The sequence below is a fragment of the Prionailurus viverrinus genome, chromosome D1 (assembly GCF_022837055.1).
Source record: "Prionailurus viverrinus isolate Anna chromosome D1, UM_Priviv_1.0, whole genome shotgun sequence".
NCBI lineage: Eukaryota > Metazoa > Chordata > Mammalia > Carnivora > Felidae > Prionailurus > Prionailurus viverrinus.
In genome coordinates, this window is record NC_062570.1 from 106,040,900 (window position 1) to 106,068,565 (window position 27,666).

The following is a 27,666-nucleotide window of genomic DNA, read 5'->3' on the forward strand; positions in this document are numbered from 1 at the left end:
GTTGTTCATATTCCTCCAGTTTGGGCCATTGGGAGCCCTTTCAGTTAGCTCCTGTGTCCCTTTGACATACCCCCATCATGGTGGAATTGAGGGTTTGGGGATTTGGGGGTGTGGTGGGTTTGGGTTTGTTTGTTCATTCATTCATTCGTTTGTTTTTCAGCATTTTCTTACTTTCTAGCAGTATAAGATGCTCCAGGATCATCTTGTCTGTTTTCTGCCCCAGGCTTAGAATTAGCCATTTTCTCCAAGGAACGCTGGTTCACTTTATTGGAGAATGCCATTAGAAACCAAGATCTGGGGGGCGCCTGGATGGCTCAGACAGTTAAGCATCCAACTTTAGCTCAGGTCATGATCTCGTGGTTTATGAATTTGACCCCTGCATCAGGCTCTGTGCTGACAGCTCAGCCTGGAGCCTGCCTCGGATTCTGTGTCTCCCTCTCTCTCTGCCCCTCCACCCCCTCTCTGCTTAAAAATAAATAAACATTAAAAAAAAAACTTAAAAAAAAAAAAAAAGAAACCAAGATCTGGGTGCTATATTGCTTCTAGGCTCTCTCAGTTGACAGAGAAGATATGCATGTACACTAATCTGTGTATATACAATTTTTAAATATTTCTGTATGTAATCTACTGTATCTATATTGAGCTAAACACGAGTTCATATTAATGTCTCCAATTTCCGACCCATTATCACATGGATCACGCTAGCCTCCTCCCCTTGCTTACAAGTAACTTCTCGTCCAAAAAATAAGAAATCATCCATGTTCATTTACTTACTTTTCAATTCCCGTGTATGTGCACAGTGGTTTTAAAATTGTCAACCCACACCCCCACAGGAAACCACTTCAACTAGAGACAGTGCTCTTTCATTGTCACAGATCCACTCATTTCCAGATTAGCACCTTAGTCACCCGCCCCCTTCCGTGAGGCCACCTCGTACATTTGTAAAACAGACTTTTTGTCACATTCTTCATTCCATCCTGGGATCCCCTGACCTCCTAAATGATTTTTTAAATTTTGCATAAAGCTTACTCTTTACGACAGATGCTTAATATCTTGTATCCACCGTTACGGAATCATATAGAATAGTTTCAATGCCTTAAAAAAAAAAAAAAAAAAAAATCCCCAGGGTGCCTGGGTGGCTCAGTTAGTTGAACATCCCACTGTTGATCTCAGTTCTGGTCTTGATCTCAGGGCCATGAGTTCAAGCCCAGCGTGGGGCTCCAAACTGGGTTTGAAGGCTACTTAAAAAAAAAAAAAAGTCCAGGGTGCCTGGGTGGCTCAGTGGGTTGGGCGTCCGACTTTGGCCCAGGTCATGATCTCACGGTTCGTGGGTTCGAACCCTGCATCGGGCTCTGTGCTGACAGCTCAGAGCCTGGAGCCTGCTTTGAATTCTGTGTCTTCCTCCCTCTCTGCCCCTCCCCCGCTTGTGTTCTCTCTCTCAAAAATAAACACTAAAAAATAAATGTTTAATGTGAAAGAAGATTATAAAAAAATACATAAACTTTTAAACAATTATTGAAAACATCCCTTGTTCAGCTACTTAATTCTACCCCTCATCACCCCTGGCAACCAGTCATTTGTTTACCTTATGTAGAAGTTTCCTTTTTTCCAGAACGCCCTACAATTGGAATCATACAGTACATGGTTTTTTCAGACTGGCTTCTTTCACTTAGCAATATGCCGCTCCGTGTCTTTTCATGGCGAGATAGATGATTTCCTTTTATTGCTGAATAATAGTTCATTATATGGATACATCACAGTTAATTTGCTCATTCGCCAATTGAATGCCACTTCCTCTGGGAAGACTTCTGTGATGTCACCAAGCAGGCTCCCTCCTCCGAATTCCAATGCATCCTGTACCAGACCTCCCATTGTCTTACTATACTGTGTGCCTTCGCTTCCCTGTCCGTCTCTCCTCGAGACTAAGAGCTCCTTGAGGGCAGAAGCCATGGCCAGTTCATTTCCATATCATCAGTGTCCACCACAAGGCCTGGGACGAAGGATAGAGTCAGAAAAATGTCTGCTGAATGAATGAATGAACGAACGAACGAACGAACGAACGAACGAAAGAACGAATGTCCTGCAGATGAGGAAAATCTACAGACCCGGGGCATGAGGGGTACGCGAGGCCAGAAAAGTTTTGAGGAAGAGTAGCGTGGGAGAAAGGGTTAGTGTTTGGAGGAGAGTCTAAGATATAGGGTTATGAGGAATGAGATTTCAGGGGAGGGGTCTGGGTAGAGAAATGGATGGAAAAGAGGAGAATGAATATTCATTTGTCCACACGACAGCCCTATAAGATAGTTATTATTAGCGTCCGCCTCTTAAAAGACGGGGAAACCCAAGCATGCCGAGGTGAGTAACTTGCCCAGGAGGAAATCGCCTGTGGGGGCAGTGTGAGATTCGAACCATCAGCTTATTTAACTCCAGTCGATGCTCTCATCACCAGTTTGGGACAGGGCCCGACCTGCAGTGAGTAGTCAACGGAGGTGAGCTGTTCCTGCTATTGTCGGTATGAGGCACCGGCTTGGGGTCTGGAGGGCCAGGTTGAGGGGTCTCTGAGGTAGCCCTCGGACCTGAGACCCAGCCTGGACCTGAGCACTAGGCAAATGAGAAGCACAGGCGCGGTGGTAGCGTTGGTGAGGGACCCGTTGCCATAGGAACAAACGGAGGCTTTAGGAGGAGGGCGCATGCGCGGACCGGGGAAAGGGTGTTGAACCGGTGAAAGGTGACGTAAAAGCGCACGGGGTGAGACGCAGGGCTCCGAACGTCAAAGCCCTGCGTCCTCCGGCACCCAGAGCGGTAGAAAGGCGCGTTCGGTGGTGGCGGCGGCAGCAATAACAGCCCCGGCCGGACCGAGACCAGGCGGAGCGCAGCCGACGTGCAAAACAGCGCGAGTGAAGCGTTAGGGCGGCGCCCGCACACGGGAAGACCCCTCCGCGTGAACCGCGGCGGACCGGACCGGGGTCCCGGCTTCCGAGGCCCCGCCTCTCGGGCCTTGGGACTAATCGGATTGAGAGCGCGCCGGCCTGGACCGCGAACTCGCCAATTGCGTAGGGCGTCAGCCACCGCCCAATCCGGAGCAGACAGGTGCGAGCCCCGAAAGGCGGAGGCCAATCAGCAGCGGTTGCGGCCTGTTGGGGCCGGTCTCGGCCAATGAGGAGGCTCGAGTGACATCTTCGCGCACCAATAGGGAGTGAGAGAGCGTTCGTGCCCGCCTACCCTTCCGGCCTGAGCTCTATTTACCAGGGGCGTGCGGCCGGTTTACCAATCAGAGCGCGGCTGAGCGGCCAAGCAGCCAACCCCGGAGGAGCGGCCGGCCGGCGTCCGCCGCACCCAAGAGTTGGGGATGTCCTACAAACCCATCGCCCCCGCCCCCAGCAGTACCCCCGGCTCCAGCACCCCTGGGCCCGGCACCCCGGTCCCTACAGGTGAGGATCCAGCTCTACCCCTGCTCACCTGCCCGGGTGGTGGAGAAGACGGCCTGAGTTCTGCAACACTGGGCCTGCCGCCTACCCTCGCTGAGCCTCAGTTTGCTGGCCTGTGAAGTGGGCGTGGTCACGTAAGGGCTAGTTGGTGGAGTGCAGGGGGAGGGGTTTGTCCCTGAAGTTGAGCTCCTGAAGTGAAGCATCCGTTTGGAGGGAATCGGGCGAATCCGGTCGGGGGCTTGGAACGCTGGGAGGAGGCGTCCTGGCCCCGCGCTGACCTCTTACTCGCGCATGTTGCAGCCGGAAGTGTCCCATCGCCATCGGGCTCGGTGCCGGGAGCCGCTGCCCCTTTCAGACCCCTGTTTAACGACTTCGGACCGCCCTCCATGGGTTATGTGCAGGTGAGTGGGGCCGAGGGACTGCCTCTGGATGGGGACTGGAGGTCCCCTCCGGGCCTGAGTTCATCGCCCTGTCCTCTTTTGACACAGGCAATGAAGCCACCGGGCGCCCAGGGCTCCCAGAGCACCTACACGGACCTGCTGTCGGTCATAGAGGAGATGGGCAAAGAGATCCGGCCAACCTATGCTGGTAGCAAGAGCGCCATGGAGCGTCTGAAGAGAGGTAAGTGAGGCCTTCACCCGCCCTGGTCAAGAGACTAACACCGGACAGTCCTTCATGAGGAAGGGAAGGACATCTGAAGGCCACCTGAGCCAAGCCTAGACAAGGGCCAGGATCACCATCCAGAGAGGTGTTTTGAATTGAATTGAAATTGAGTCCGTTTTCGGGGAAGGACCAGAGCATTTGTATTTCAACAAGGCAGATTTGAGGGTTAGCCACGTCTCTAATCGAATTAGTCCCCTCGTTAGATTATAGTCCTTGTCCTTTTTACTGAAAGGAAAGGGGGTAGAGAGGGAGGGGTCTTCCTCGGGGGGTGGGGGGGGGGCGGGACTGTGGAGAGTCACTCTACGTCACTTGCGCATCCCCACCTCAGGCATCATCCATGCCCGGGCCCTAGTCAGAGAGTGCCTGGCAGAGACAGAGCGGAACGCCCGCACGTAACAGGACGCAACTCCGCCTCCGAATCTGGACCTTTCCCGGCCACTGCAGAGCACCTGCTTCTCCCTGGCCTTCACCCCGAGTTGCACTTCCCAGCCTGGGCTTCCTGTCCTGTGTCCCGTGGTGGGTGCCCTCCAGGAACCAGGGGGCGGCTCTCACTCCAGTCGACAGCACTAACTGGGACTCTTTCAAGAGTTAGCAGCGAGGTCACTGTGAGTCCCACCCATGACCTGCCAACAGTGTTGATCCAACTGGAGCGTTCTCCTTTCTGTGGCCCCCACCACTCAGCACTTACCCAGGACTTTTCACCACTTTTCCCAGACTCCTCCCCTAGCAGGGCCGCCGAAGGCCTGTCACCTCCCTGCCTCGTCTCCTGGGCCATAGCGACTCTTTTTTCAGTGTCTTTTGCTAAATATGCCCTTTTTGTATAAATAAAAGATAATTTGGAGTTGTTCTCTCATCTCTTAGTCTTTCTGAGTCTCGTACTTCTGCTAAGCCAGGCAGAAATTGGGAAAGAGGAGACTTACGGAGGGGAAAGGGTCGGTGCAGTGGTGGGAGAGAGAGGGCAGCCGAGCCCGGCCTGGCCTTGCCCTTGCTGTCCGTTGATTTGGGTTGGGACCTTGCCCTCCTGCCCTCAGCCTTCCCAGTTGTGGAAAGGGCTGAACTTTAGTACCTGGGAGCCCTGCCCTCCTACACATGGTGCCACCAGGGGGCAGCGCAGGGCCTTGGCAGCCTCCGCAGCTGGAGGGCACTGTCGGCAGCCTGGGCCTAGAGGCTTCTTTCTCTGGATTGGCAGTGATGTCTGGCAGGGTGGAAATGTCAGTTCATGTGAGCCAGGCGGTCGCATGCCCTCATGCCCTAACATCTTAAACTCCGAGTCAGCCATGAGAGGCTCTGAACACATCCTGACTCCCCAGGGGAGAGGGGACACTGCTGCTTCCCTCCCCCCCACCCCCAGCACCTGGGAAGCAGAGCCAAGGGGAGCGGACTGCCTTCCGAAATGGGTGAGACCCAGCTCGGTGCTGCCATCCACTGTCCCAGCACCTTCTAGCCTGCTGGGTGTGGCCCGGTGAGCCCAGCCCTCAGGTGTCTCAGCCTTTGCCCAGGGTCTGGTTGGCCAGACTTGTGGACCCGGAAGGTATCAGTGGGGAAAGCCATGGGGCCCCATTCAGGGGCTAGACCACGGCTTCGGAGTGACTGCAGTCCTATGCCTGAGTGTATAGCTGAATGACCCTAGAGGCCCGGGGCGCTGGAACGCCACCCCCTAGGGACAGGCAAGTCTTAGACCAGCCTCTCCTCAGACTTTGGAGGCTGCGCGGCATCTCCCCTGCCCTGGGTCCCGGGCTCGAGGGCTGGCAAGAATGGGGATGGGTCCAGCCATATTTCCAAGGCACACAGGAGGGCTGGGCCAGGGTGGAGATAGGAAGTGTTTAGGGGATCCCAGAGAACACGGAGTAAAAGCGCCAGCATTTGGAGAACTGCCTCTTCCCCTGCCGCCTTGGGGGAAGGAAGCAGGGGCCGCCCTCCTCCACCGCGGGCGGGGCCGCCAGGACCCCGCTGAGGTGGGGAGGGACAGCAGGGCCCAGGAAAGGGGCGGGGCGGCCGCCGTGACGCGGCGGGCGGCGGGGAGGGACAGCAGGGGCGCCGGCGGGCGGACCCGGAGCAAGGTCGGGGCCATGGGCCCGCGCTGCGCCTTCAGAGGGTCCGGCCACCGCTGGAACCCGAGGCTGGGGCCGGGGGTGCTCCGGGCTCCGACCCGCGGCCCGTCCGCCCCCGCCCGCACCGGGTGAGGGGCGCCCGCCCTAGACTAGAGGTGAGCCGGGACGTCGGCGGGCGGGCGGGCCAAGAGCGCGGCAGGGGACGGGGACGCCGGGGAGCAGAGGGAAGTGGGGACAATGGGGCCTCTCGCCCGCTCGCTGGGTGCGAGGTGGGGAGGTGGGAGGGGTGCCTGTAGCGGAACCGGGGCGCGGGCGGGCGGAGCGGGTCTCCCAGGGTCGGGGCCCGTGGGATACCCAGCGGAGCGACTCTTGCCTCAGCTCGAAGAGGGGTCAACCCCGGGAAGGATGATGGGGTGGCTGCACAGACGTGTGCCGGGGGTCCAGGAAGGATGCTGAGGCGGGGAAGTCGAGGACTGGGCTGCCGGGCAGAGTGGGGAAGGCAGATCTGGGGGCCGGAGGGGTTAGTTATCTGGTCCTGGAAGGTAGGTGCGGGGGGGGGGGGTGGGAGGACACTGACAGACGTTACAAGGAGGGGCGCACGGGGCTGCTCTGCGGAGACACCCCAGGGGACAAGGTTCTAAGTGGATGTCTGGGAATGGGGGACAAGCGACCCCACCGACTAGGGGAAAGGGATGCAGGGGGCGGGCCCCGAGGGGCCGGTTGTGGAAGGCGGGCCGGGAAGGAGGGCACCGGGGCTCCCGGGGGTGGGTCCCCGAGGGATGCGGTGTCAGGGGGCTTAGGACACTGGCGCGGCCGGCCCGCTAGCCCGGCGGCCCGCGCCCGCCGCTCCGGGGGGCCCGCGTCAGCGCGCGGTTGCCATGGCGACGGGCGGGCGGTGGGAGGGGGGGACGCGGGCCGCGCGGAAAAGAGGTCAGCGCTCAGCCTCGCTGCGGCTGGCGGCGGCGCGGGGCTCGCCTCTGCCTCCCCCGTGGCGGGCCCAGGCATGGGGTCCCGCGGCCCGAGCCCTCCGGCCCGCGCGCAGGGCTCGGGGCCGCGCGCCGCCGCCCCGCACTGACTGCCGCGCCGTGCCCTGCGCCAGGCGGAGCGGAGGCCGCGCGCGGCCGGCCGAGCACCTTCAGGATGCTCATCAAGGAGTACCACATTCTGCTTCCCATGAGCCTGGATGAGTACCAGGTGGCCCAGCTCTACATGATCCAGGTGAGGGCGGGAGGCAGCAGGAGCCTAAGGGGGGGGGGGCACACTTCGTGATGGGGTAACGGCAGGAGCGCGCAGGCCGCACCTGGGACGAGGGGCCGGGCCGCCTCAACCCTCCCCCCCCCCCCCCCCCAGTCCGGCTCTGGGGCCTGGAAGGACTCAGAGCCTAGGGGAGGACAGAAAAGTCCCCCTTCCAGTGCGGGGAGGGGGGCGGCGGTGGGAAAAGGGACAGAAGGGCCTGGTGGTGCCTCCCCATCCCCCAAGTGCCCGGCCCGGCTGGCTGGTTGCCGCTCAGCCCACTTCTGATCTCCTTTAATCCTCCTTAGAATCGTAACCCCTTGCGGGAGGGAAAGGAGCGCCTGAGGAGGCAAGAGTGAGAGGCAGGGAGCGAGGAGGGGTGCTGGGTGGTAGAGAAGACTGGAAGCGGGTCCCCAGGGGGTGCTGACAACCCCAGGGGGTCCGGGAAACGGGGTGAGGACCAGACGCCAAAACTGTGACAGAGAGGGGCAGGCCGGGATCCAAGAGGTAGGGGTCTGGACTTAGGCTGTGAGAAGCCTGGGGCTGGGCAGGCTTTCAGGGGGAGAAGAGGGTGGGTGCAAGGCCTCAGGGGGCCCCAGAAATGAGGGTCAGGGTCTGAGGAGACAAGAGGGCCAGGATCCGGCCTCAGGGGGTTGAGTGGGCCAGGTTCAGGCTCCAGAGCTATAAAAGGGCCGAGTCTGAGTGCTCTCAAGCTATAAGGGGTGTGGCAGGGGCCCATATTGGGGTCTCGGGGAGGGAGGGGACTGGGGTCAGGTTCTCGGAGGATCTCCCTGATTCTTCCAGCCCACCCTCCCTGGCCTCCTTGCTGCCCCCGGAGCACATGCCACACACTCCCACCCCAGGAGCCTGCACTGGCATCCCCTCTGCCTTGAATAGCTCCCCCCACCCCACATCTGCACTCCACCGTCTACCCTCCCCCACTTAAGTCATGTTCAGATTGTGGTCATGTTATCTTCTCAGGCTTTCCCTGATCATCCTGCCCTAATTGCCAATATGCCAATATGCCATAATCTCAACCCAATATCCCTTACCTTAGTCTACACTTTCTTCTTCCCATAACACTTCCCACTTCTTTTTTTTTTTAATGTTTTTATTTATTTTTGAGAGAGAGAGAGAGAGAGAGCGCGCGCGCGCGCGCGCGCGCGCAAGTGGGGGAGGGGCAGAGAGAGAGGGAGACACAGAATCCCAAGCAGGATCCAGGCTCCGAGCTGTCAGCACAGAGCCCGACGCGGGGCTCAAACTCACAAACCGCAAGATCATGACCTGAGCCCTGTTCAGACGCCCAACCGACTGAGCCGCCCAGGCGCCCCAACACTTCCCACTTCTAATATACCCTGTCACTTGGCTTCTGTTATGTCCCCCCCCCCCCCACACTAGAACTTAAGTCCCGCAGGGCAGGCAGGGATCTTTGTTTTATTCATCAACAGGTCCCAATTAATATAATCCCAATATGCCTGGAAAAGAGCAGACAATAAATACACGAGTGAGTGCTGGGCTGCGAGCCCTGTGGAGGACGACAGCAGCTGTGGGCCTGATCCCAGGGAGCTGCAGGGGGCCAGGGTCAAGTTGCAGGGAGGTGGGAAGGCTGGGACTAGGGCTCCAGCACTGTGCAGGGGGCCAGGCTCAGCTGGGGACCCCAGGAGCTCAGCTGAGGCTGAGCTGCCCATTCTGTTCTGCCCCGGGTGCAGAAAAAGAGTCGGGAGGAGTCGAGCGGTGAGGGCAGTGGTGTGGAGATCCTGGCCAACCGGCCCTACACGGACGGGCCCGGCGGCAGTGGGCAATACACTCACAAGGTGTACCACGTGGGCTCCCACATCCCAGGCTGGTTCCGGGCGCTGCTGCCCAAGGCCGCCCTGCAGGTGGAAGAGGAATCCTGGAATGCGTATCCCTACACCCGAACTCGGTGAGTGGGTGGGGCAGGCCTGGGGCTACAAGGAGAACAGCCCCGGTGGGCACAGTGGTGACCCCACCCCTGCCCTCCACCCAGGTACACCTGCCCCTTTGTGGAGAAATTCTCCATTGAAATAGAGACTTACTACCTGCCTGACGGGGGGCAGCAGCCAAATGTCTTCAACCTGAGTGGAGCAGAGAGGAGACAGCGCATCCTGGGTGAGGCCTGGGGCCAGTGAGGGGACCCTAGAGCCCCTCTCAGGCCACCTGCCACCTCAGTGGGCAGCCTCTGACAAGTCCCAGACTCTGTCCTGGCCTCGGCTTCCTGGCTGCAGGGAGGAGGTGGCAGGGACGCAGGGGGTCCGTGTGGCTCAGTGCCGCTGGAACCCCCTCAGATACCATCGACATCGTGCGGGACGCCGTGGCCCCAGGAGAATACAAAGCAGAAGAGGACCCCCGGCTGTACCGCTCGGCCAAGACTGGCCGGGGACCGTTGGCCGATGACTGGGCTCGCACAGCGGCCCAGACCGGGCCCCTCATGTGTGCCTATAAGCTGTGCAAGGTCGAGTTCCGCTACTGGGGCATGCAGGCCAAGATCGAGCAGTTCATCCACGATGTCGGTGAGCACCCAGCCACAGGAGGCTCCCTTTACCCAGCATGCACCAGGCCCCGTGTTTGAGCCAGGGACGCTCCCCGTCTACTGGGGACACAGAAGCATAAAGCCATCGTTTCCACTTGATATGGTGGCGCTGAGGCAGAGGGGAACAGCACAGCCTGGCTGGGGGCCAGGGGAGCCTAGCCTTGAGGTGGAGGTAAGAGTCAGGAGGGCAAGAAGCTGGGGGCCTGAGCTCTGAGGTCCACGCAGGCTCTGACGTTCAGAGATGCTGCTTCTCATCCATGAGGCTTCCCGGATTCTCCAACGTTCTGTGGGCCCGGGGAGACTTAGAAACTCTCGGAAGGGTCAGCAGCCCCAACCAGCAACACACGAAGAAGTACAGGCTGTGACTCTGACTCATCCTCTTGGGGTCCCTCCCGCTCCCAGCTCCCCTTCTCACCCTCCTAAAGCTAACCCCACAGCCCCTGCAGCTCAGCCCTGCCCCATCCCCCAGGTCTGAGGGTGGGCCGCCTGCAGGTCCAAGAACCCCGATGGGGGCCTCTGGGGGCCTGGGCTCCACGGGACCTCTATTGAGCCACTTCGCGTCTCTGCATCTTTGTTTTCCCTTCTGTGAATGAGCAGGAGGCCGGGCCAGGTATCAAGAGCTAACATCCACTGAGCGTTCACAACATGCAAGTTCCTTTGCCGATCACTTCTCATGCAAGATTTCCTCTAACGCCCTGACACCCCTCCAGAGTGGGAGCTACGATTCCATTTTACAAATGAGGGAACGGAGCTCAGAGAATAATCCAGGCTGCTTGCCTTGCGTTTGTAAAAATACCAAAAAGCACACACAAGAAAATGAAATCACCCACAGATACCCGCTAATAAGATTCCGATATATGTTTCCTTCCAGGAGTTTATAATTATAATCCAACCCTTATTAATTTCTTTCCTAGATATTGAAGCTTCTAACTTTATTCCTCTGCTTAAGAGGAAAACATCCCAGAATGGGTGTCATCTTTCACTACAAACTTCATTAAGTGCCAATGCTTCCATTAACTATTCACACCTTCATTAACTATCAACAATTTCATTAACTGTTAATGCCTTAATTGTTGACTTTTCGGAAGAAGTCAGCAGGAAGCCAGCTGAAAGACACCGAGAAGTGGCCTTGGTCCCGGCTGCCCAGAGTGTTGGGGTTGGGTTTGTGCTCCGAGTTGGGGTGTCCAGAGGCATGAAAGAGGCAGGGACAGAGGGAGGGAGCCGGGGCAGGAAGGCAAATGCCCCAGTTTCTATTCCCATCTCCTGGGTGGCACCAGCCTCGCCCTACTCCGTGGCTCTGGGTGGGTGGTGTGCCCAGGGGAGCCATCACCCACTGTAGAGGGCTGGGAATGTTGCTGCCCGGGGCGGGGGGGGGGGGCAGTGGCAGGGAAACTCGGGCTCGGGGCGCGGGGGGCCATGTTCTGACGCCCGGGCACCTCCAGGTCTGCGTCGAGTGATGCTACGGGCCCACCGCCAGGCCTGGTGCTGGCAGGATGAATGGACAGAGCTGAGCATGGCTGACATCCGGGCGTTGGAGGAAGAGACTGCCCGCATGTTGGCACAGCGCATGGCCAAGTGCAACACGGGCGGTGAGGGGCCCGAAGCCCAGGCCCCTGGGAAGCCTAGTGCTGAGGCCCGGGCTGCGGCCAGCCATGCTGGCACCCCCGACCGGCCCGAGGCACCCTCCGGCCCCGATGCCTCGCCCGATGCCAGTTTTGGCAAGCAGTGGTCCTCATCTTCCCGCTCGTCCTACTCATCCCAGCATGGAGGTGAGGCTGGGGCACGGGGAAGCGAGGGAGCCGCCCGCGGCCGGACCCCAGGCTGAGACTGAGGTGGCCCTGCAGGGGGCGTGTCTCCCCAGAGCCTGTCCGAATGGCGCATGCAGAACATCGCCCGAGACTCTGAGAACAGCTCCGAGGAGGAGTTCTTTGATGCCCACGGTCAGCACCAGAGCCCTGCTGGGGGCAGGGGTGTCCCTGAGCGGCTCCTACTGCCCCGTGACACGGCCCCCTGTCCTTTTAGAAGGCTTCTCGGACAGTGACGAGGTCTTCCCCAAGGAGATGACCAAGTGGAACTCCAGTGACTTCATTGATGCCTTTGCCTCCCCCGTGGAGGCTGAGGGGCCCCCAGGTAAAGACTGCCGGCCACCAGCACCCTGCATGCAGGGGGCACTCGGCACCGCCCAGCCCTCAGCTTAATGGGGCCCTAAGTTGAGCGCCAATCCAGAGAGAGTGGGCGTTGAACTCGCAGGTGAACGATGGGCGGGTGAGCGAGGATAGATGGGGGCTTAGAATGGACTCCAAGTTCAGACATAGCACAAAACGTGGAGGAATTAACGTGGAGGCCAGGAAGGCGACACGGGCGAGGTAAGATGTGAGCCGGACTTTGAGGGATTGCACCAGCTCCGTCCCACAGAACTTGCAGCCGTGACGGACATCCACCAGCCACGTGTGGTCTTCCGGCACTTGAACTGTGGCTCGTGAGCCTGAGGAGCTGCAATTTGTGTTGTACTTTAATTCCTTCCCATTTAAACAGGCCCCTGTGGCCAGTGGCCACCATATTGGACAGGGCAGGATTAGAAGGAGTTTTCCAGGCAAACGGGCATTGTGGGGAGGAGGCGTCCCTCTCAGCAACGGGACGAACACGTGCAAAGGCCCGGCCGCGTGAGATGCCCCGTGAGAGTCTGGTGAGAGAGGTCAGAGGAAGAGGCAGACAGCGAAGTGAGGGTACCCGAAGTGCCGGATGAGGGGACCCCCGCAGGCCCCTCAGTCTCCTTCACTGGCTACCCCCCGTCCTATAGACCCTGGAACCGAGGCCACCAAAGACATCGGGGATGGGGCCCGAGCGCCCAGGGACTCAGAGGTGAGTACGGCCGGCTTCCCCACGTCTGCAGTTCTGCCCCACACCAGGCAGGCTACTGCTCTGACACCCGGGCACCCCATTGTGCCCCACAGGGCCCAGACGGAGCCGGGGAGCTGGGCGCCGAGGCGTGCGCCGTGCACGCCCTCTTCCTCATCCTGCACAGCGGCAACATCCTGGACTCAGGCCCTGGAGACGCCAACTCCAAGCAGGCGGACGTGCAGACCCTGAGCCTGGCCTTTGAGGCCGTCACCCGAGTCCATTTCCCCGAGGCCCTGGGCCACGTGGCGCTGCGTCTGGTGCCCTGCCCGCCCATCTGCGCGGCCGCCTATGCCCTTGTCTCCAAGTACTGGTCAGGGGCGGAAGGGCGGGGGACGCACAGGGTCTCCAAGGTGCAGATAGCCACCGGGGGCTCCCGGGACCAAAGAGGCCCACGAGGGAAGGGGCGGGGGAGGGGCGAGGCGGGGAGGCCAGCCACCCACCCGGCTGGACTCAGTTTCTAGTCAGTGGCTCCATCACAAAGGCCCCCTGGGTGCCGATGCTCCCCACAGAGGCGCCGCAGAGCTGGGACTTGCCAACAGGCCGAGGGGACTCGGAGGGGGCGGTGGAGGGGCCGGAGGCCCTCCCACCCACCCACCCGCCGCCCCTCCTCCTCCAGCCTGAGCCCCTACAGCCACGACGGTGACAGCCTGTCCCGCTCCCAGGACCACATTCCACTGGCTGCCCTGCCACTGCTGGCCACCTCATCCTCCCGATACCAGGGCGCTGTGGCCACCGTCATCGCCCGCACCAACCAGGCCTATGCTGCCTTCCTGCGCTCGTCGGAGGGTGCCGGCTTCTGCGGGCAGGTCAGGGGTCGGGGACGTTCCAGGGAAGCTTGCCGCTGGCGCCCTGCGTCCGTCCTCCTGATGGCGCCGCTCTCCCCAATCAGGTGGCGCTGATTGGAGACGGCGTGGGCGGAATCCTGGGCTTTGACGCACTTTGCCACAGTGCCAGCGCGGGCACCGGCAGCCGGGGCAGCAGCCGCCGAGGGAGCATGGTCAGTGTGGCCGGACCCTGCCAACTCAGGAGGGGGCTGTTTCTCCAGCTCTAGGTCTCTAGGTCCCCCCCCCAACCACCACCACCACCGCCTCCCCGCAGTAGGACTTCTCTCTTGGGGCAGCTTCCCTGCTGCTTCGCTCTGTCCCCTCTTGGGCTCTGCCCCAGTTCCTTCCTTGAGTCCCTGCCCAACCTCCAAGCCTCTCTCCTCGCTTCCAAATAAGTAGAAATCGAATCGTCTCCAACCCTAAGGATATTTTTGTCCCCTGTTCTGTCTAGAACAATGAGCTGCTCTCCCCGGAGGTCGGCCCAGTGCGGGACCCCCTGGCAGATGGGGTGGACGGGCTGGGACGGGCCAGCCCAGAACCCTCAGCCCTGCCTGCCCAGCGTACCCCCAGCGACATGGCCAGTCCTGAGCCCGAGGGTGCTCAGAACAGGTGACACTCCTGCCCCATCACCCGTGCCCTGGGCTTATGCTGGGCCATGGAGGCAGTAGCGCTGAGCACCCCTCCCCCCCCCCCCCCCACAGCCTGCAGGCGGCCCCCTCCGCCACCTCCTCCGGGGATCCCAGGCGGGCAAGCACAGCCTCCTGCCCCCCTGCTGCCACTTCTGAGGCTCCTGATGGCCCCACCAGCGCCGCCCGCCTTGACTTCAAGGTCTCCGGCTTCTTCCTCTTTGGCTCCCCGCTGGGCCTGGTGCTGGCTTTGCGCAAAACCGTGATGCCCGCCTTGGAGGGTGAGCCCTGAGGGTGGGGGTGGCAGCCACGCCTTTTCCTTCATCTGTCCCTCTGCCGTCCCCTTCGTCCCCCACAAGATGCTGGTGTTATTGCCATACCTCACTGAACAACTCAAACGGCCTGGCTAGAGAAGGGGAACCCGAGGCCCAGAAACTTGCCAAGGCCAAGTTTCCCAAAGTGCACCAGGAGGAACTCAGGCCCACACACGCTGCTCTGCGTGAGCCGGGGTCTGACTGGCAGGAGGAAAGGCTTCATCCTGCACCCCGTCGGCAGATGAAGGGTCTGCTCTCTGCGTAGCTGAGTCACCTGTCTCACATTTACAGGACCCTGGTGACCTCTTGGGGAGTACAGGTCGGGAAGGGCCGGTTCAGGGTCACCCAGCATGCCAGGTGCTGCTTCCCACACCCCCTACCTTCCAGCATGCCCAGCTGAATCTCCTCCTTCCTTTATCTTCTGGGTACCAGTGGCCCAGATGCGGCCCGCCTGTGAGCAGATCTATAACCTCTTCCACGCGGCCGACCCCTGCGCCTCCCGCCTCGAGCCCTTGCTGGCCCCCAAGTTCCAAGCTATCGCCCCACTAGCCGTGCCCCGCTACCAGAAGTTCCCCCTGGGAGACGGCTCATCCCTGCTGCTGGGTATGCCCCCAACCAAGATAAAGGGGAGAAGGAGGAGGGCACTAACAGGGAGGGATGGGGATGGGCGCCCCTCCCCCAGGAAGATGTGAGGTGGTTCCCATATCATTGGTAGCCTCTCACGTCGCCACTTCCAGGACCAAGGAGCCCTACCCTGGCCCTTTGTGAGGTCTGGATTCCCCAAGACCCTCTGACATTCTCTGCCAAGGAGTGGGGGGCAGCGGTGATGTCTGGGTTAAAGAGAGGAGCCGGGGTGGCACCGGGGTGCCAGTGTCTGAGAATCGCCGCAATGTGGAGGGGCTGCTGTATGTGTGTGTTGGGGTGTATCCATATACACTTGTGTTCACGGATTGGTACGGGGCGTGTACACGTGGGTGTGCCAGTGGGTACCCGTTTGGCCCCATGAGACAAATGGGACTGCACTGGGGTGGTGGTGACGGGCATTCTGGAAGGAACACAGCTGGCTGTCGGGCCCTTTTCCCTTCCACCCAAATGTAGGGCACTTCAGCCTCAGCCAAGACCTGACCAGGGAGGGCTGGCAGGGAAGGTGGTGGATGTGTGAGGGCCAAGCTGTCCTGGAACCCTCAGATGGGAAGCCGGGAGGGCGGCCCGGCTCAGACCACGGCTCAGGCTGCCCCGCCTTCCCCAGCTGACACTCTGCAGACCCACTCAGGCCTCTTTCTGGAAGAGCTGGAGATGTTGGTGCCCTCCACACCCACCTCTGCCAGCGGTGCCTTCTGGAAGGGCAGTGAGTTAGGCACTGATCCACCGGCCCAGCCAGCTGCCCCCAGCACCACCAGTGAAGTGGTTAAGAGTAAGTCAGCCAGCCCCCCAGACTGGGGAGGGGACCCTTATTCTAACTCCCAAAGCCCAGCTGAAACACCCTTGCCCCCCCCCCCCCCAGCATTTGCTCTGGGACGAGGGGGCCCGGTACCCAACCCTGGGCTTGGCAAAGAGCAGGCTCGGCAGAAAAGAGGGAGGAAAGAGTACCCAGGGGCCAGACACGTGGGCACGAGGTGGGGGGCCACCCCTGACTCCCTGCCCAACGTGGCCGTGCAGTCCTGGAGCGCTGGTGGGGGACGAAGCGGATTGACTACTCGCTGTACTGCCCCGAGGCGCTCACCGCCTTCCCCACCGTCACGCTGCCCCACCTCTTCCACGCCAGCTACTGGGAGTCGGCTGATGTGGTGGCCTTCATCCTGCGCCAGGTGGGCTCGGGGATCGGCCATACAGGGTGGGAGATGAGCACTGGACAAGGATGGGGAGCCGCCGGCCAGAGGAGGGGCAGCCCCAGGTCCCCCGGTCACGTGGCCTCGCGTGCACAGGTGATCGAGAAGGAGCAGCCACAGCTGACGGAGTGCGAGGAGCCGTCCATCTACAGCCCGGCCTTCCCCAGAGAAAAGTGGCAGCGCAAACGCACGCAAGTCAAGATCCGGGTACGTGCCCGCCCCTTCGGGTCCTCGGGAGATTCTGGGGAGAGAGGCCCAGCCCTCTCTCCGCAGCATCCCCGCCCCTCACCACCTTCCCGCGACCTCCCCGGGTGCCGTCCAGCCGGCTGTAGTCCTGGCCCCGCCCCCTCGAGTCTCGGTCCCGCCCCTGGGAACCAGGAACCTCCTCCCCTTCCACCGCTAATACGGGCCTCGGATCCCAGCTCTCCCCACCCAGCCTCATCCTCTGCATCCCGTCCTGTCACGGCTCCGCTCCCTGGGAGCCGAAGTCCGCACACAGGCACTCGGGACCTCGGGTGGGGGTCGGGAAAGCGCCCACCACTCGGGCCTCGCTCCTCCTGCAGAGGCCCCGCCCCCACCCGGGCTAGGGTCCCCCTCAGCAGCCGCTCCTGCATCCACGTCGTCTCCCGGCCGCGGTCTCACGCCGTCTCCTCTCGCCAGAATGTCACTTCCAACCACCGGGCAAGCGACACGGTGGTGTGCGAGGGCCGCCCCCAGGTGCTGAACGGGCGCTTCATGTACGGGCCCTTGGACGTAGTCACGCTCACCGGAGAGAAGGTCAGGACGCGGCGGTCTTGGCCCCGGGTAGACCCGCCCCCATCGAGCCGACCTCGCACCCGCAGGGAACTCTCGGTCCCGTCTACCCCCGACGACAGCCCGCCCAGACCCTCCTCCGCTCAGGCTCCGCCCCACGGGCCCCCTCGCCCGCTCTCCCCACCAGGTGGACGTCTACATCATGACGCAGCCGCTGTCAGGCAAGTGGATCCACTTCGGCACTGAGGTCACCAACAGCTCCGGCCGCCTCACCTTCTCGGTGCCCCTGGAGCGCGCGCTGGGCATCGGCGTCTACCCGGTGCGCATGGTGGTCAGGTGAGCGCCAGGCGGGCGGGGCTTCGGCGGGGCGGGGGCTCCGCCGGCCTCGACCCACGCCGCTCACGCCGTCCGTGGGCCGCAGGGGCGACCACACGTACGCCGAGTGCTGCCTGACCGTGGTGGCCCGCGGCACGGAGGCCGTGGTCTTCAGCATCGACGGCTCCTTCACCGCCAGCGTCTCCATCATGGGCAGCGACCCCAAGGTGCGCGCCGGCGCAGTGGACGTGGTCAGGTAGGAGCAGCGCCACCCGGCCGGTCGCGGTGACCGACCCCACCCTCGGAGATGGAACCGACCGCCGTCCCACCCCACAGGCACTGGCAGGACGCCGGCTACCTGATCGTGTACGTAACGGGCCGGCCCGATATGCAGAAGCACCGCGTGGTGGCCTGGCTGTCGCAGCACAACTTTCCTCACGGCGTCGTCTCCTTCTGCGATGGCCTCACCCACGACCCGCTGCGCCAGAAGGCGATGTTTCTGCAGAGCCTGGTGCAGGAGGTGCGCCTGGCCCCTGCCCCCGCCCCCGCCCCCGTCCCCGTCCCCGCCAGGGGCTGTAGGACTTGTGCAGGCCCATCTGGTCCCACCCCCACGGCCCCGGGACCCTAACTGGCAAGAGGGGCCCCGAGGGCCCGGCACCCTAGTGGTCCGAGAGGCCCCTAGTCCTCTGGACTAACTCCGGCTAGTGTCGGGGCCCGGTGACCTAGGACCCCCGTGGCCCCGCCTCCGTCCGGCTAGACCCTCCCCGAAGCAATCAGACCCTGGATGCCCAGCCGAGCGCCCCAGTCTCGCGGCCCTAGGGTGGCTGACTGGCTTCTCCTGCCACAGGTAGAACTGAACATCGTGGCCGGCTATGGGTCCCCCAAAGACGTGGCCGTATACGCGGCCCTGGGCCTGCCCCCGAGCCAGACCTACATCGTGGGCCGTGCGGTGCGGAAGCTGCAGGCTCAGTGCCAGGTGAGAGCCAAGTGCGGGCCGGGATTGGGGGCTGGCCCGGGAGCCGGAGCCTGGGTGTGAGGCCACGAAGACCACCCCTGTGAAGAAGCACCTGACGGGGGCGGCTCCAGAAAGGCCAGCTGGCCTCAGGGGACTGGGCTCCTCCTAGGACAGGAGTCAGGAACAGCTGGAAGCTGCTGGGCAGGGACAGGGAACAGGCGGAAGTGTGCTCAAGACCTTGAGTGTTCGTATCCCCCCCCCCCCCCCCCCCGCATGGCCCTGGCCATGGACCTTGAGCTTCCTGAGCCTCAATTTCCTGTCTGTAGAAGAGAAGTGATGAAGTGGCACCAACCCCCACAGCTTTCACGAACACCACCTAATGCCTCCGGGGCGGGAACAGAGTAGGTGCTTACTGTCAGCCGCTGTTACTTCCCGCCAAGATCCCAGGGAACCGAAGCCCCGAGAGGGGCAGAGATAGGAGGAAAGCCAGGGTGCTCTGGCTCCCGGTCCGGGGTTCCTATCTGCTGAGAGAAGACACCGGGTCGGGCTGTGCCGGGTCCGTAATGCTGCCGGCACTGCCCACGAGCCTGGGGGGCGGGGACAGGTGAGGCTGCGTGTGGGCCTGAGACCAGCAGTGCCCTCAGCCCTACCCGTCTCTGCCCACAGTTCCTGTCGGACGGCTACGTGGCCCACCTGGGCCAACTGGAGGCAGGCTCCCACCCTCACGCCCCCACGGGGCCCTCCAGAGCCGCCCTGGCCAAGAGCAGCTACGCCGGGGCCGCCCCCGTGGACTTCCTCCGCAAGCAGAGCCAGCTGCTTCGCTCCAGGGGGCCCAGCCAGGTGGAGCGGGAGAGCCCAGGGACACCGCCCACCACCCTGGCCCGAGGCAAGCCCCGAAGCATCAGCCTCAAGTTGGACAGCGAAGAGTGAGGCCCGGGGACGTGGTGGCCCGGAGTTATTTATTCATGCACTCAAGGGGCCCGAATGGCACACGGTGGGGAGGCTGGGGGCCCAGACCTCTGGCCCCCCAACCCCACACCCTACATCTTTGTCTGCCCCTCGGTGTCACTTCCCTTTCACGGGGGAGGCACCCGGCCTCGGTGGGGGGCGGGGGGGGGGGGAGGAGGATGCGGCCCAGAGGCTTTTCCAGTGTGTGTGAATCCATGAAAATAAACCACCTGCATCCCACCTGACTGCCCACCTGTCTGGTACCACAGGGCAACCGAGCCCAGTTTCCAGTTTGATGGGGACACTGAAGGGCAGAGGGGCCGGGATGTGACTAGGGTCACACAGGTTAGAGGCGAGGCCAGGATGGGGGACTGGGCCCTGGAGGTCTCATGGAGGGCTGTGTCCTCCCTACCTGAGGCCTCCTCCTGAATAGTCCTCCCACCTCATCCAGCCCTCCAGACCTGGGCCGGCCTTTCAGTTCGCAGGGGCCCAGACTCGGCTTCCGACTGAATCCTCTGCCTCCCGAAGCGGGGGCCGTGAGGCCACGGGACCAGAGGCTGAAGGGGAGAGCTGCACTGGGGGACCTTCTCACTCGGAGCCCCCTGGCTGTGCCTTTGTCTCCCCCTGAAGAACTGAAGGCTCCCAGGAACCTCAGCTGGCACGTGGCCAGCAAAACACACTTCCTTTGTGACAGAGACCATCCTCCTGATCTCTGTTGGGGACACTGAGGCCCAGAGAGGGAGGACCCCGATCCTTTGCCTCCCAAGACCACCCGAGTACCAGGAAATTCTCTCTCGCAATGGAATCGGCCCGGCAGGACCAGGGAGAGATAAATACGGCCTTTATATACAGAGAAGCATGACGGGGAGGGGCAGGGGCGCTGGCGGCAGCAGCAGGGGGCAACGCAGGGCAGGCAGGGCCGGCAGAGCCCCATCAGTGGGAGAAGATGCCCCGGAAGCGAGCCTTGTCCTCTTCGTCCTTCTGCCGGATGCGTGCCTCCAGGGCCCGAAGCTCACGGCTCACGATGGGCGCCAGGGCGGGGTCCAGCTCCAGCACCTTGGCAAAGTCAGCCTGGGCCTCCTGGGCATTCCACACGGCCGCGTGCGCCTTGCCCCGCTTGAAGTAGGCCTTGACGTTGTCTGCAGGGGCGGCAGCGGGCAGCAGGCATGCATGCGAAGGCATGAGTGGAGGGGGGACCAGCCAGACGTCCGGCCTGCCTTCTGGCACCACAGGCCCCTCGTGGGGCAGAGCCCTCCCGACCTGAGGATGCCAACCACACCTCTAACCCCATGACACATTCATAGGTCACTGGCACAGCAGGGCCAGTGGAGGCCTGGGTGGAGGACATCCGTGCGGGCTCCCGCAGGGGCTCGGCGGCTGGGCGGGGGTGGGGTGGGGGGGGTGGGGTCAGAGGCCCAGTTGTGCGGCCCGGTGCCCCGCGCTCACCGTCATACTTGTTGAGGATGGAGGAGCAGTGGTCCAGCACCTCGTAGTACTCCTGGGCCACCAGCTTGCACTGACAGTAGTTGAGCAACAGCGGGGTGATCTGCTGATCCAGCTGGATCCAGTCAGGGGACCCAGGCTGCTCCTGGGGGCAGGGGGGCGGGGAGAGGGCAGGAGATGCTGAGAGCTGGGTCCCTTGGCGCCACCTCGCCCCCTCCACCACAGCCTCCGGGCGGCACCTTCATCTGCAGGTTCTTGAGGCAGGCGATGGCGTCGTAGTACTTGGCGGCGGCCTCCCTCACGTGGCCCTCACGGTACAGCCGGTTGCCCTCCTGGTGGATGACCGGCACCGCCTTCGCCTTCTCCTCATCCGTCATCGCCCAGGGGTCCTGCTGGTACGTGCCAGGGCTCTCCACCTGCCAGAGCGCCGGCCAAGTCAGGGGGCGGCCCCAGGGGCACCCCCGCTTCTCCGGCCGCAGGCCTGACCTCTGGGCCGGCCGGGCCTCTGGACGCTAAATACCAGAAACAGAGCCCCTTGCTCATCCGGTGACCGTTCAACAAACAAACGCTCTAGGAGCACCTCCTACCTGGCGAGCACCACCAGGTTCCAGGGATAGAACAGTGAACAAGATGGGGACAGTCCCCACCCTCACAGAGACGGGTGGAAGCAGAGGGGCCCCAGGAGGGACACCCACGGGGACTGCCGGGGGCCCCGCCAGCTGTTCTCGTACCAACACCCCTGTCCTGTCCCGACACCCGCCCCCACCAGTGCATCCACTGAGCCCAGCAGCCCCAGGCAGGCCGGCAGGGCCAGGTCCCGCGGTGAGGCCAGGCAGGGCCGGTTTGGTGAGGCACCTGGGGCTTGGCGGCCCCTCACCTTAAGCATCTCAATGTCGAAGATGAGAGGCTGGGGGTTCTGCTGCAGGGCGTCCAGATCGGCATGGCCCAGGGAGCTGTGTTCGTGCATCTGGGCGATCCCGCAGCAGTGCCTCTGGCCCTCCAGGGGGTCCTTGCCAGCCGCGATGTTGCGTAAACTCTTGGCCACCAGCGGATACAGGACCACGTGCTGCAAAAAGGCGAGCGGGCACCAGGGGTTCTGTCAGCAGGGGCTGCCTGGTCACCAGGCCCAAGAGGCCCAGCCCCTGGCCCCACCGCCACCTTCGAAAGGACACTGAAGCCCAAGGAGGGGCAGCAACCGGTCCGGTTGAAACGCAGGAGGGCCTTTCCCTCAGGAGTCCTCGGGCCTCCCAGCCTTCTATTCTGGCCAAGTCCCCAGCTCTTGCCACACTGTCTGGCCACCAAGCCAAGCCAAGCACCTACCCCTCCTACCCCAACACAAACACACACTCTCCCTCTCCCTGTGAACCCGTCTCCCTGCCCTTACAAGTTCAGCGGGATTCATGCCTCTTCCCCCATCTTCCTAGGGGTGTGGTCCACAAGCTGGACTTGTCGCCACTACTGGGGTCCCCTACGTTCTGTTCTCAGTGTCTCTTCCTTCCCTCCCGCCCCACCCCCACCCGCCTCAGGGCCTATCTCAGGGCTGGGCCCAAGGTAGCGACTCAAAGCCCTCGGGCGGAGACCTCTAGGCATAGAGGACCCGGCCTTTGACTTTCACTAGGAACAGCTGTTCAGATGATGGGACCCAGACTCCCCAGTTCAACCAGCTCCATTCACGGTCCCTACTGTCCGCAGCGGGGGCAGACTGCTACAGTAACATCCAGCCGGCAGACATGTCCTAAGTCTCGGTGCTGAGCATTTCGAGCTGGGGGTAAACAGATCCAATCCCTGCTTTGCTGTAGCTCAGACCCAGGTAGGGGACCAGATCCTGGTCACGCAGGGCATAAGGGGTTAGAGGATCCAGGGGAGGGTGTTGAGCCAACCACCGGCAGTCACGGAGGGCTTCCTGGGGGTAGTGAACCCAGGAATTCACTTTGAAGGATGAGGGAGAATCTTGGCTGAGAAGGGGATGGAAAGGAAAGGCAGGGAGGTGAGTGGGAGGGGAAAACTGACAGGGGTCAGACCCTACAGCTTATATATGTCTAGCCTGGCAACGATTAGGGGCCAGAGAGGACCGAAGAAGGAGTCGTATGGGTCATGTGCAATCCCCTGGCTGCAGTCTGTCTATGAAGAGGAGACGGCGGAAGAGGCCAGGACCCTAACGTCCTGTTGGTATGGCGCCCTAGAGGGAGTTGGAGGAGGCCTAACCAGGGCAGAGACCCTGGGATGGGGAATAGGGGATGACTCCACAGACACGACAGGCAGGTGCGGGACATCGGGTACCTTGACATCGCAGCAGAACTGGGCGATCTCCCCTTCACGCATGGTGCACACGATGGTCTCCCACACAGGCAGCTTGAACTTCTTGCCAATGATGAGCTCCATGGGCTTGCCACGCACCCGGCTGTCATCCAGCACAGTGCCCTCCTTGTCGCTGTGCAGAGTCCGGTAGTGGAATGTGGCCTGCGGGCCACACGTGGGATAAGGCGAGGGCACACGCTCCCGCCAAGCCCCCAAGGACAAGCCCAGCTCTCAGCCTGCAGATGGCACCAAGGGACAGGGCTCGCCCGAGGGTCACCACCTGACCTTTACCCCACCACCCAGGGGAAGAAACTAAGTCACAGAGAGGGAAGTAAGGGGCCCGAGTCACACGGTTGGGTGGTGGGGGGGACGGGCTGGGATGGGATCTCAAGCACTCTGGCTCCAAATATTGTTTCCACAAATATTTACTGAGCACCTACTACGTGCCTGAGCTCTGTGCTAGACACAGTAGTAGGTAAAGCAGGCAAAAGACCCTGTGCCCATGGAGTTCACGTGGAACTTCTAAAGGAAGGAGATGAGCCTCAAACAAAACAGTGGAGCTAAGGGTTATGGATCAGAAAATAAAATGCAGAATAAGACAGGGCGAATCTATACACAGGGCGGCGGGGGGACTCTCCGAGGAGGCGACATAAGCCGAGATCCGAACAGAGTACAGAAGAAAGCACACCAGACAGGTGCTGGGGTACAAAGGGGTGTGAACTTTCTAGGCCAAAAGAGCAGCAGTGGGATTGTGTGGTGTGTTCAAGAAGCATCAAGGCAGGGGCGCCTGGGTGGCTCAGTCGGTTAAGCTTCGACTTCGGTTCAGGTCATGATCTCGCAGCCTGTGTCGGGTCCTGCGCTGACGGCTCCGAGCCTGGAGCCCGCTTCGGATTCTGTGTCTCCCTCTCTCTCTCTTTCAAAAATAAACATTTAAAAAGAGAAGCAGCATCAAGACAAGTGTGGCAGAAGCAGAGTGAACGAGGGGAGGGATGCACTGTGGGGTCACCGGGGCCTGCAGGGATGGATCCCGCAGCGCCTGGAGGCTGTGGTGAGGACGTTGTGTCTTTACTCGGGGTGGCTCCAAGCAGAGGAGGACAGGATCTAACTTGGGCTCCAGTGCTGCCCAGATAAGAAAAGGAGGCAGAGAGGTGAGGGCTGGTGCAGGAAGGGGAGTTAGGAGACTACCACAGTAGGCCTCGGGGGACAACGGCGGCCTGGACCAAGGGTAATGGGAGAGGTGGTGAGAAGCAGTCAGATCCCGGCTACATTCTGAAGACTTGTGGAACCGAAGAGAACTAAAGGGGCCGCAGAGACTAGGGGGTGTTTTGCCTGAGCAACCAGAAGGTCGGGGGGCCCTTAACTGAGACGGGGAAGGCTTAGGCGCAGTGGGTGAAGTCTGAGCTGCTGACCAGACATCGAGGCAGAGATGGTCATTTGGGAGCAGGTTTAAGGAAGAGGTGCAGCCAGAAATACACATGTGGGGGACGCCTGGGTGGCTCAGTTGGTCAAGCATCCTGCTGGATTTTGGCTCAGGTTTGTGAGATCGAGCCCCGAGTTGGGCTCCAGGCTCCGGGCTCATGGTGCAGAGCCTGCTTGGGATTCTCTCTCTTCCACTCTCTCTGCCCGCCCTCCCCACCAACACACACACAAGCATGTGCACATGTGTGTGCTCTCTCAAAATAAATAAATTAAAAAGATAGCTTCACATTGAAAGAAAGAAAGAAAGAAAGAAAGAGAAAGAAAGAAAGAAAGAAAGAAAGAAAGAAAAAGAAATACACATGTGGGAGTAGTCCAGGCAAGGAGAATTTCTTATTTTTACTTTTTTTAATGTTTATTTAGTTTTGAGAGAGCAAGAGAGACAGAGTGCAAATGGGGGAGGAGCAGAGAGAGAGCGGGAGACACAGAATCCGAAGCAGGCTCCAGGCTCCAACTGTCAACACAGAGTCCGATGTGGGGCTCGAACCCATGAACTGCGAGATCATGACCTGAGCCAAAGTTGGATGCTCAATGGACTGAGCCACCCAGGCGCCCCTACTATTATATTTTAAATGTTTATTTATTTCTGAGACAGACCACGTGCACAAGAGGGGAAGGGGCAGAGAGAGGCGGGGGACAGAAGATCCAAAGCGGGCTCTGCGGCTGACAGCAGAGACCCCAATGTGGGGCTTGAACTCAGAGCCACAAGATCATGACCTGAGCCAAGCCGGATGCTTAACCAACTGAGCCACCCAGACGCCTGAGAGTTTTTTAGAGATGAGCCTGGGGGAAATCATCTGGGGGTGAGTGCAGAGAGAAGAAATCTGAAGACTGAACCCTTGGCAGGACATAGGTAGAGAAGCCCACGTCAACAACAGTACCTATCCCACATTGTGGGAATGGAAGGAAATAAACTTGTGTAGCATTTAGCACTAGGAGCATTCAATCTAACCTGGGGCTTGTTATTTAATATTACCTGTCCCTGTTTTTTGGTGCCATTGTTCACGATCTCACTATCTTTACAATGTGTCTCCTCCGGGTGCGTATTCCATCCAGAATCTCCCTTGCCACGACCTTCTTCAAGGCCATCAACCCCCCAGCCCATGGGAGCATGCATCCACACCCACACCTCTTCCCTCCGCTCAGAAACAATCCCTCTCAATATAAACTGATCACCAGAACCATGCAGCTCCCCTCTGCTTTCAGGGCACTCACACCGAGCCAGGCTAGGATCTTTACCTGCCCAACCTTGGCATGGTTCTACCCCACGAGCGTGTGTTCATTCACAGCTGCTCTGACTCGTGGAGTCCTCAGTCTAGGCCAGGATCTTTGATCATTCTCTCCCTGTGCATGTTCTGTGTGGCTGCTCTGCTGGGCCCAGGGGCTGCCCCTGGGAAGCTCTTTACTCTACAGACAAGTGGCACCTGGGAAAGGCACTCCAGGAGGAGGGACCTGCATGAGCAGAAGCACGGAAGCCTGGAGGCATAGGTTGTCTGGGGGAGGGGATCAAAGAGGACTGGGTGTACCAAGGAGGAGGGTGGTAGGTCCTTTACCTTCCGAGCCCTTGTCCCAGCCCTTGTCTGTCCTGAGCAGCATCACTTAGAACTGCCGAAAGGCTCTCGTCTGGCAGACCTGACTTCTGGGCATATTCAATGGGTTTGCGTGCCCTGGGGCCTCACTTTTCCCATCTAAACAATGGGAGCTGGTTTAACTGTTTTCAGTAGGCCCTCCTATCTACACAAGAACTTCAACCTTGCAACCCGGAGGCCCCGGGCTCCCTTCCCCAGTCCTGGGGCACCTCCAAAGTCCCAGGTTTCCTGCTCCGGGTCTCCTCCAGCTCCGGGTCGGCTTAGACACTGAGGCCAAACCCCTGCAACGTTCTTACGATGACTGACGGCCTCCCCGACCAATGCAGCCACGCGGCCAAGCCACGGGGCGAGGCAGACGTATCCAAATTCACCCCGTACTGAAATTCAGACCAACCAGCGTCGAGCTCGGCATGTGAGCAGTAGGGTCACCGGCCACTACTATCTGAGCATGCGCAACCTCTCGCCTAAGGCCTCCTCCCGCCTCGCATGCGCACCGCGCCGCAGAAGGGTTGAGGGGAGGGGGCTAGGCACGAACCTTGGTTCCATCCTGAAAGTCAGGGAGTTCTCCTCGGCCTTCCTGTATCACACGCTTCTGGATCCCGTCCTCCCGGAGTCTTGCGATGAGATCCGCCATCCTTCTTCCCCGCTGCTCTCTTTCGGTAACTTCCGGACCCGTTCGGCAGCTTCCGGACCTGCTTCGGCAACTTCTAGAGCTTCGGCAACTTCCGAGATGGCGCCATTTTGGCTGAGGGCGGACGCCAAAAGGGGACTAAACGTAGAAGCGGACGGTGATTGGTTCTCTGCGCGGCGGCCGAGCGCGGCGCGTCACCCAGGGGCGGGGCCTGAAACCCTCTGGGGGAGGGACCGGGTCTGTCAGGGAGGCGGGGCCAGGGTCTGCCCGGCGGGGCGGGGCGGGGCGGGGCGTCCCTAGCAGTTGCGTCCTTGTGTGGCTTTGGACCGGCCCTCGCGAGTGGTTGTGTGCCTGGCCCCCCGCCAGCCCGTTTAAAGTTGTAGTAGTTGAACAACATTACAGGGCTCGGAGAATGGGAGGACCCCATCCGTAACGCCACTCCCTAAAACTACTATTATTGTGTATTCTTTTCAGGCCTTTTCTTTTTGCATCTCTAGCACAATGGTGACTTTTGCGTCCTGGATTATTCTCTTTAAAAATAGATAAGTGAAAAATAAAAAATAAAACGAGGAGTAAGAGGGAGGGGAGGGAGGGCTTCATTATTCCTGGGAGTACAGTAAACTCCCAAGAGACTGTGAGAGCCCCTTGTGGGCTCGGGAGTAGTGTGTCGTCCACTGAATCCACAGTGACAAGCACACAGTAGGTGCACATTAAATATTAGGAAATACATAACTGAGGGAAGTGAGGTACTTTGTGGGCTAAACCGAGGTTTCCCTCGGCCTCTGGAAACTAGCCGTGAACAATAGCGGTAGGAGTCTTCTCCCAATGTCAAGGTAACCCA

At 60.9% G+C, this 27,666-nt stretch overlaps 3 protein-coding genes across 8 annotated transcripts; 2 read left to right on the forward strand and 1 right to left on the reverse strand.

Annotated features, from left to right (window-relative positions):
• The first annotated feature begins 2,734 nt into the window (after window positions 1-2,734).
• On the forward strand, window positions 2,735-4,941 carry CDK2AP2 (cyclin dependent kinase 2 associated protein 2). Of its 2 annotated transcripts, none has more exons than XM_047877789.1 (4): window positions 2,735-3,428; window positions 3,726-3,826; window positions 3,914-4,046; window positions 4,417-4,941. In XM_047877789.1, exons 1-4 carry the CDS (start codon window positions 3,347-3,349, stop codon window positions 4,482-4,484), a joined length of 384 nt encoding a protein of 127 aa, XP_047733745.1. In that variant the 5' UTR covers window positions 2,735-3,346; the 3' UTR covers window positions 4,485-4,941. The 2 variants fall into 2 exon arrangements, with proteins under 2 accessions (XP_047733745.1, XP_047733747.1); XM_047877791.1 differs by lacking the exon at window positions 2,735-3,428 and adding an exon at window positions 3,429-3,559.
• Window positions 4,942-6,080: 1,139 nt separating this feature from the next.
• Window positions 6,081-19,591, forward strand: PITPNM1 (phosphatidylinositol transfer protein membrane associated 1). 3 transcript variants are annotated; one of them, XM_047877783.1, is made up of 24 exons: window positions 6,081-6,294; window positions 7,239-7,357; window positions 9,082-9,296; window positions 9,381-9,502; window positions 9,679-9,903; window positions 11,366-11,692; window positions 11,768-11,863; window positions 11,946-12,053; window positions 12,724-12,785; window positions 12,878-13,128; window positions 13,441-13,630; window positions 13,714-13,821; window positions 14,100-14,257; window positions 14,350-14,555; window positions 15,021-15,191; window positions 15,838-16,002; window positions 16,248-16,396; window positions 16,514-16,624; window positions 17,078-17,194; window positions 17,358-17,506; window positions 17,592-17,741; window positions 17,822-18,005; window positions 18,333-18,461; window positions 19,107-19,591. In XM_047877783.1, exons 2-24 carry the CDS (start codon window positions 7,280-7,282, stop codon window positions 19,368-19,370), a joined length of 3,735 nt encoding a protein of 1,244 aa, XP_047733739.1. In that variant the 5' UTR covers window positions 6,081-6,294; window positions 7,239-7,279; the 3' UTR covers window positions 19,371-19,591. The 3 variants fall into 3 exon arrangements, with proteins under 3 accessions (XP_047733739.1, XP_047733740.1, XP_047733741.1); XM_047877784.1 differs by lacking the exons at window positions 6,081-6,294; window positions 7,239-7,357; window positions 9,082-9,296; window positions 9,381-9,502; window positions 9,679-9,903 and adding an exon at window positions 9,913-11,079; XM_047877785.1 differs by lacking the exons at window positions 6,081-6,294; window positions 7,239-7,357; window positions 9,082-9,296; window positions 9,381-9,502; window positions 9,679-9,903 and adding an exon at window positions 9,913-10,095.
• Window positions 19,592-20,212: 621 nt separating this feature from the next.
• AIP (aryl hydrocarbon receptor interacting protein) lies at window positions 20,213-26,966 on the reverse strand. Of its 3 annotated transcripts, none has more exons than XM_047877786.1 (6): window positions 26,730-26,962; window positions 23,112-23,291; window positions 21,709-21,897; window positions 21,071-21,247; window positions 20,835-20,976; window positions 20,213-20,527 (listed from the first exon to the last, which is right to left on the reverse strand). In XM_047877786.1, the coding sequence occupies exons 1-6, from the start codon at window positions 26,826-26,828 to the stop codon at window positions 20,322-20,324; spliced, it is 993 nt and encodes a 330-aa protein (XP_047733742.1). In that variant the 5' UTR covers window positions 26,829-26,962; the 3' UTR covers window positions 20,213-20,321. The 3 variants fall into 3 exon arrangements, with proteins under 3 accessions (XP_047733742.1, XP_047733743.1, XP_047733744.1); XM_047877787.1 differs by lacking the exon at window positions 26,730-26,962 and adding an exon at window positions 26,159-26,465; XM_047877788.1 differs by having other exon boundaries at window positions 20,307-20,527; window positions 20,843-20,976; window positions 26,730-26,966.
• Between the last annotated feature and the right edge of the window lie 700 nt (window positions 26,967-27,666).

Excerpts from the sequence above, each read along its gene's own strand:
- CDK2AP2 (XM_047877789.1), top strand. The coding sequence starts at position 3,347 with ATGTCCTACAAACCCATCGCCCCCGCCCCCAGCAGTACCCCCGGCTCC. Across the intron at positions 3,827-3,913 it reads CCTCCATGGGTTATGTGCAG|GCAATGAAGCCACCGGGCGC; the intron begins GTGAGTGGGGCC and ends CTTTTGACACAG. Across the intron at positions 4,047-4,416 it reads CATGGAGCGTCTGAAGAGAG|GCATCATCCATGCCCGGGCC; the intron begins GTAAGTGAGGCC and ends TCCCCACCTCAG.
- PITPNM1 (XM_047877783.1), top strand. The coding sequence starts at position 7,280 with ATGCTCATCAAGGAGTACCACATTCTGCTTCCCATGAGCCTGGATGAG. Across the intron at positions 12,054-12,723 it reads GGAGGCTGAGGGGCCCCCAG|ACCCTGGAACCGAGGCCACC; the intron begins GTAAAGACTGCC and ends CCCGTCCTATAG. Across the intron at positions 13,129-13,440 it reads GCCTATGCCCTTGTCTCCAA|CCTGAGCCCCTACAGCCACG; the intron begins GTACTGGTCAGG and ends CTCCTCCTCCAG.
- AIP (XM_047877786.1), bottom strand. The coding sequence starts at position 26,828 with ATGGCGGATCTCATCGCAAGACTCCGGGAGGACGGGATCCAGAAGCGT. Across the intron at positions 23,292-26,729 it reads ACTTTCAGGATGGAACCAAG|GCCACATTCCACTACCGGAC; the intron begins GTTCGTGCCTAG and ends TGTGGCCCGCAG. Across the intron at positions 21,248-21,708 it reads TCGACATTGAGATGCTTAAG|GTGGAGAGCCCTGGCACGTA; the intron begins GTGAGGGGCCGC and ends GCGCTCTGGCAG.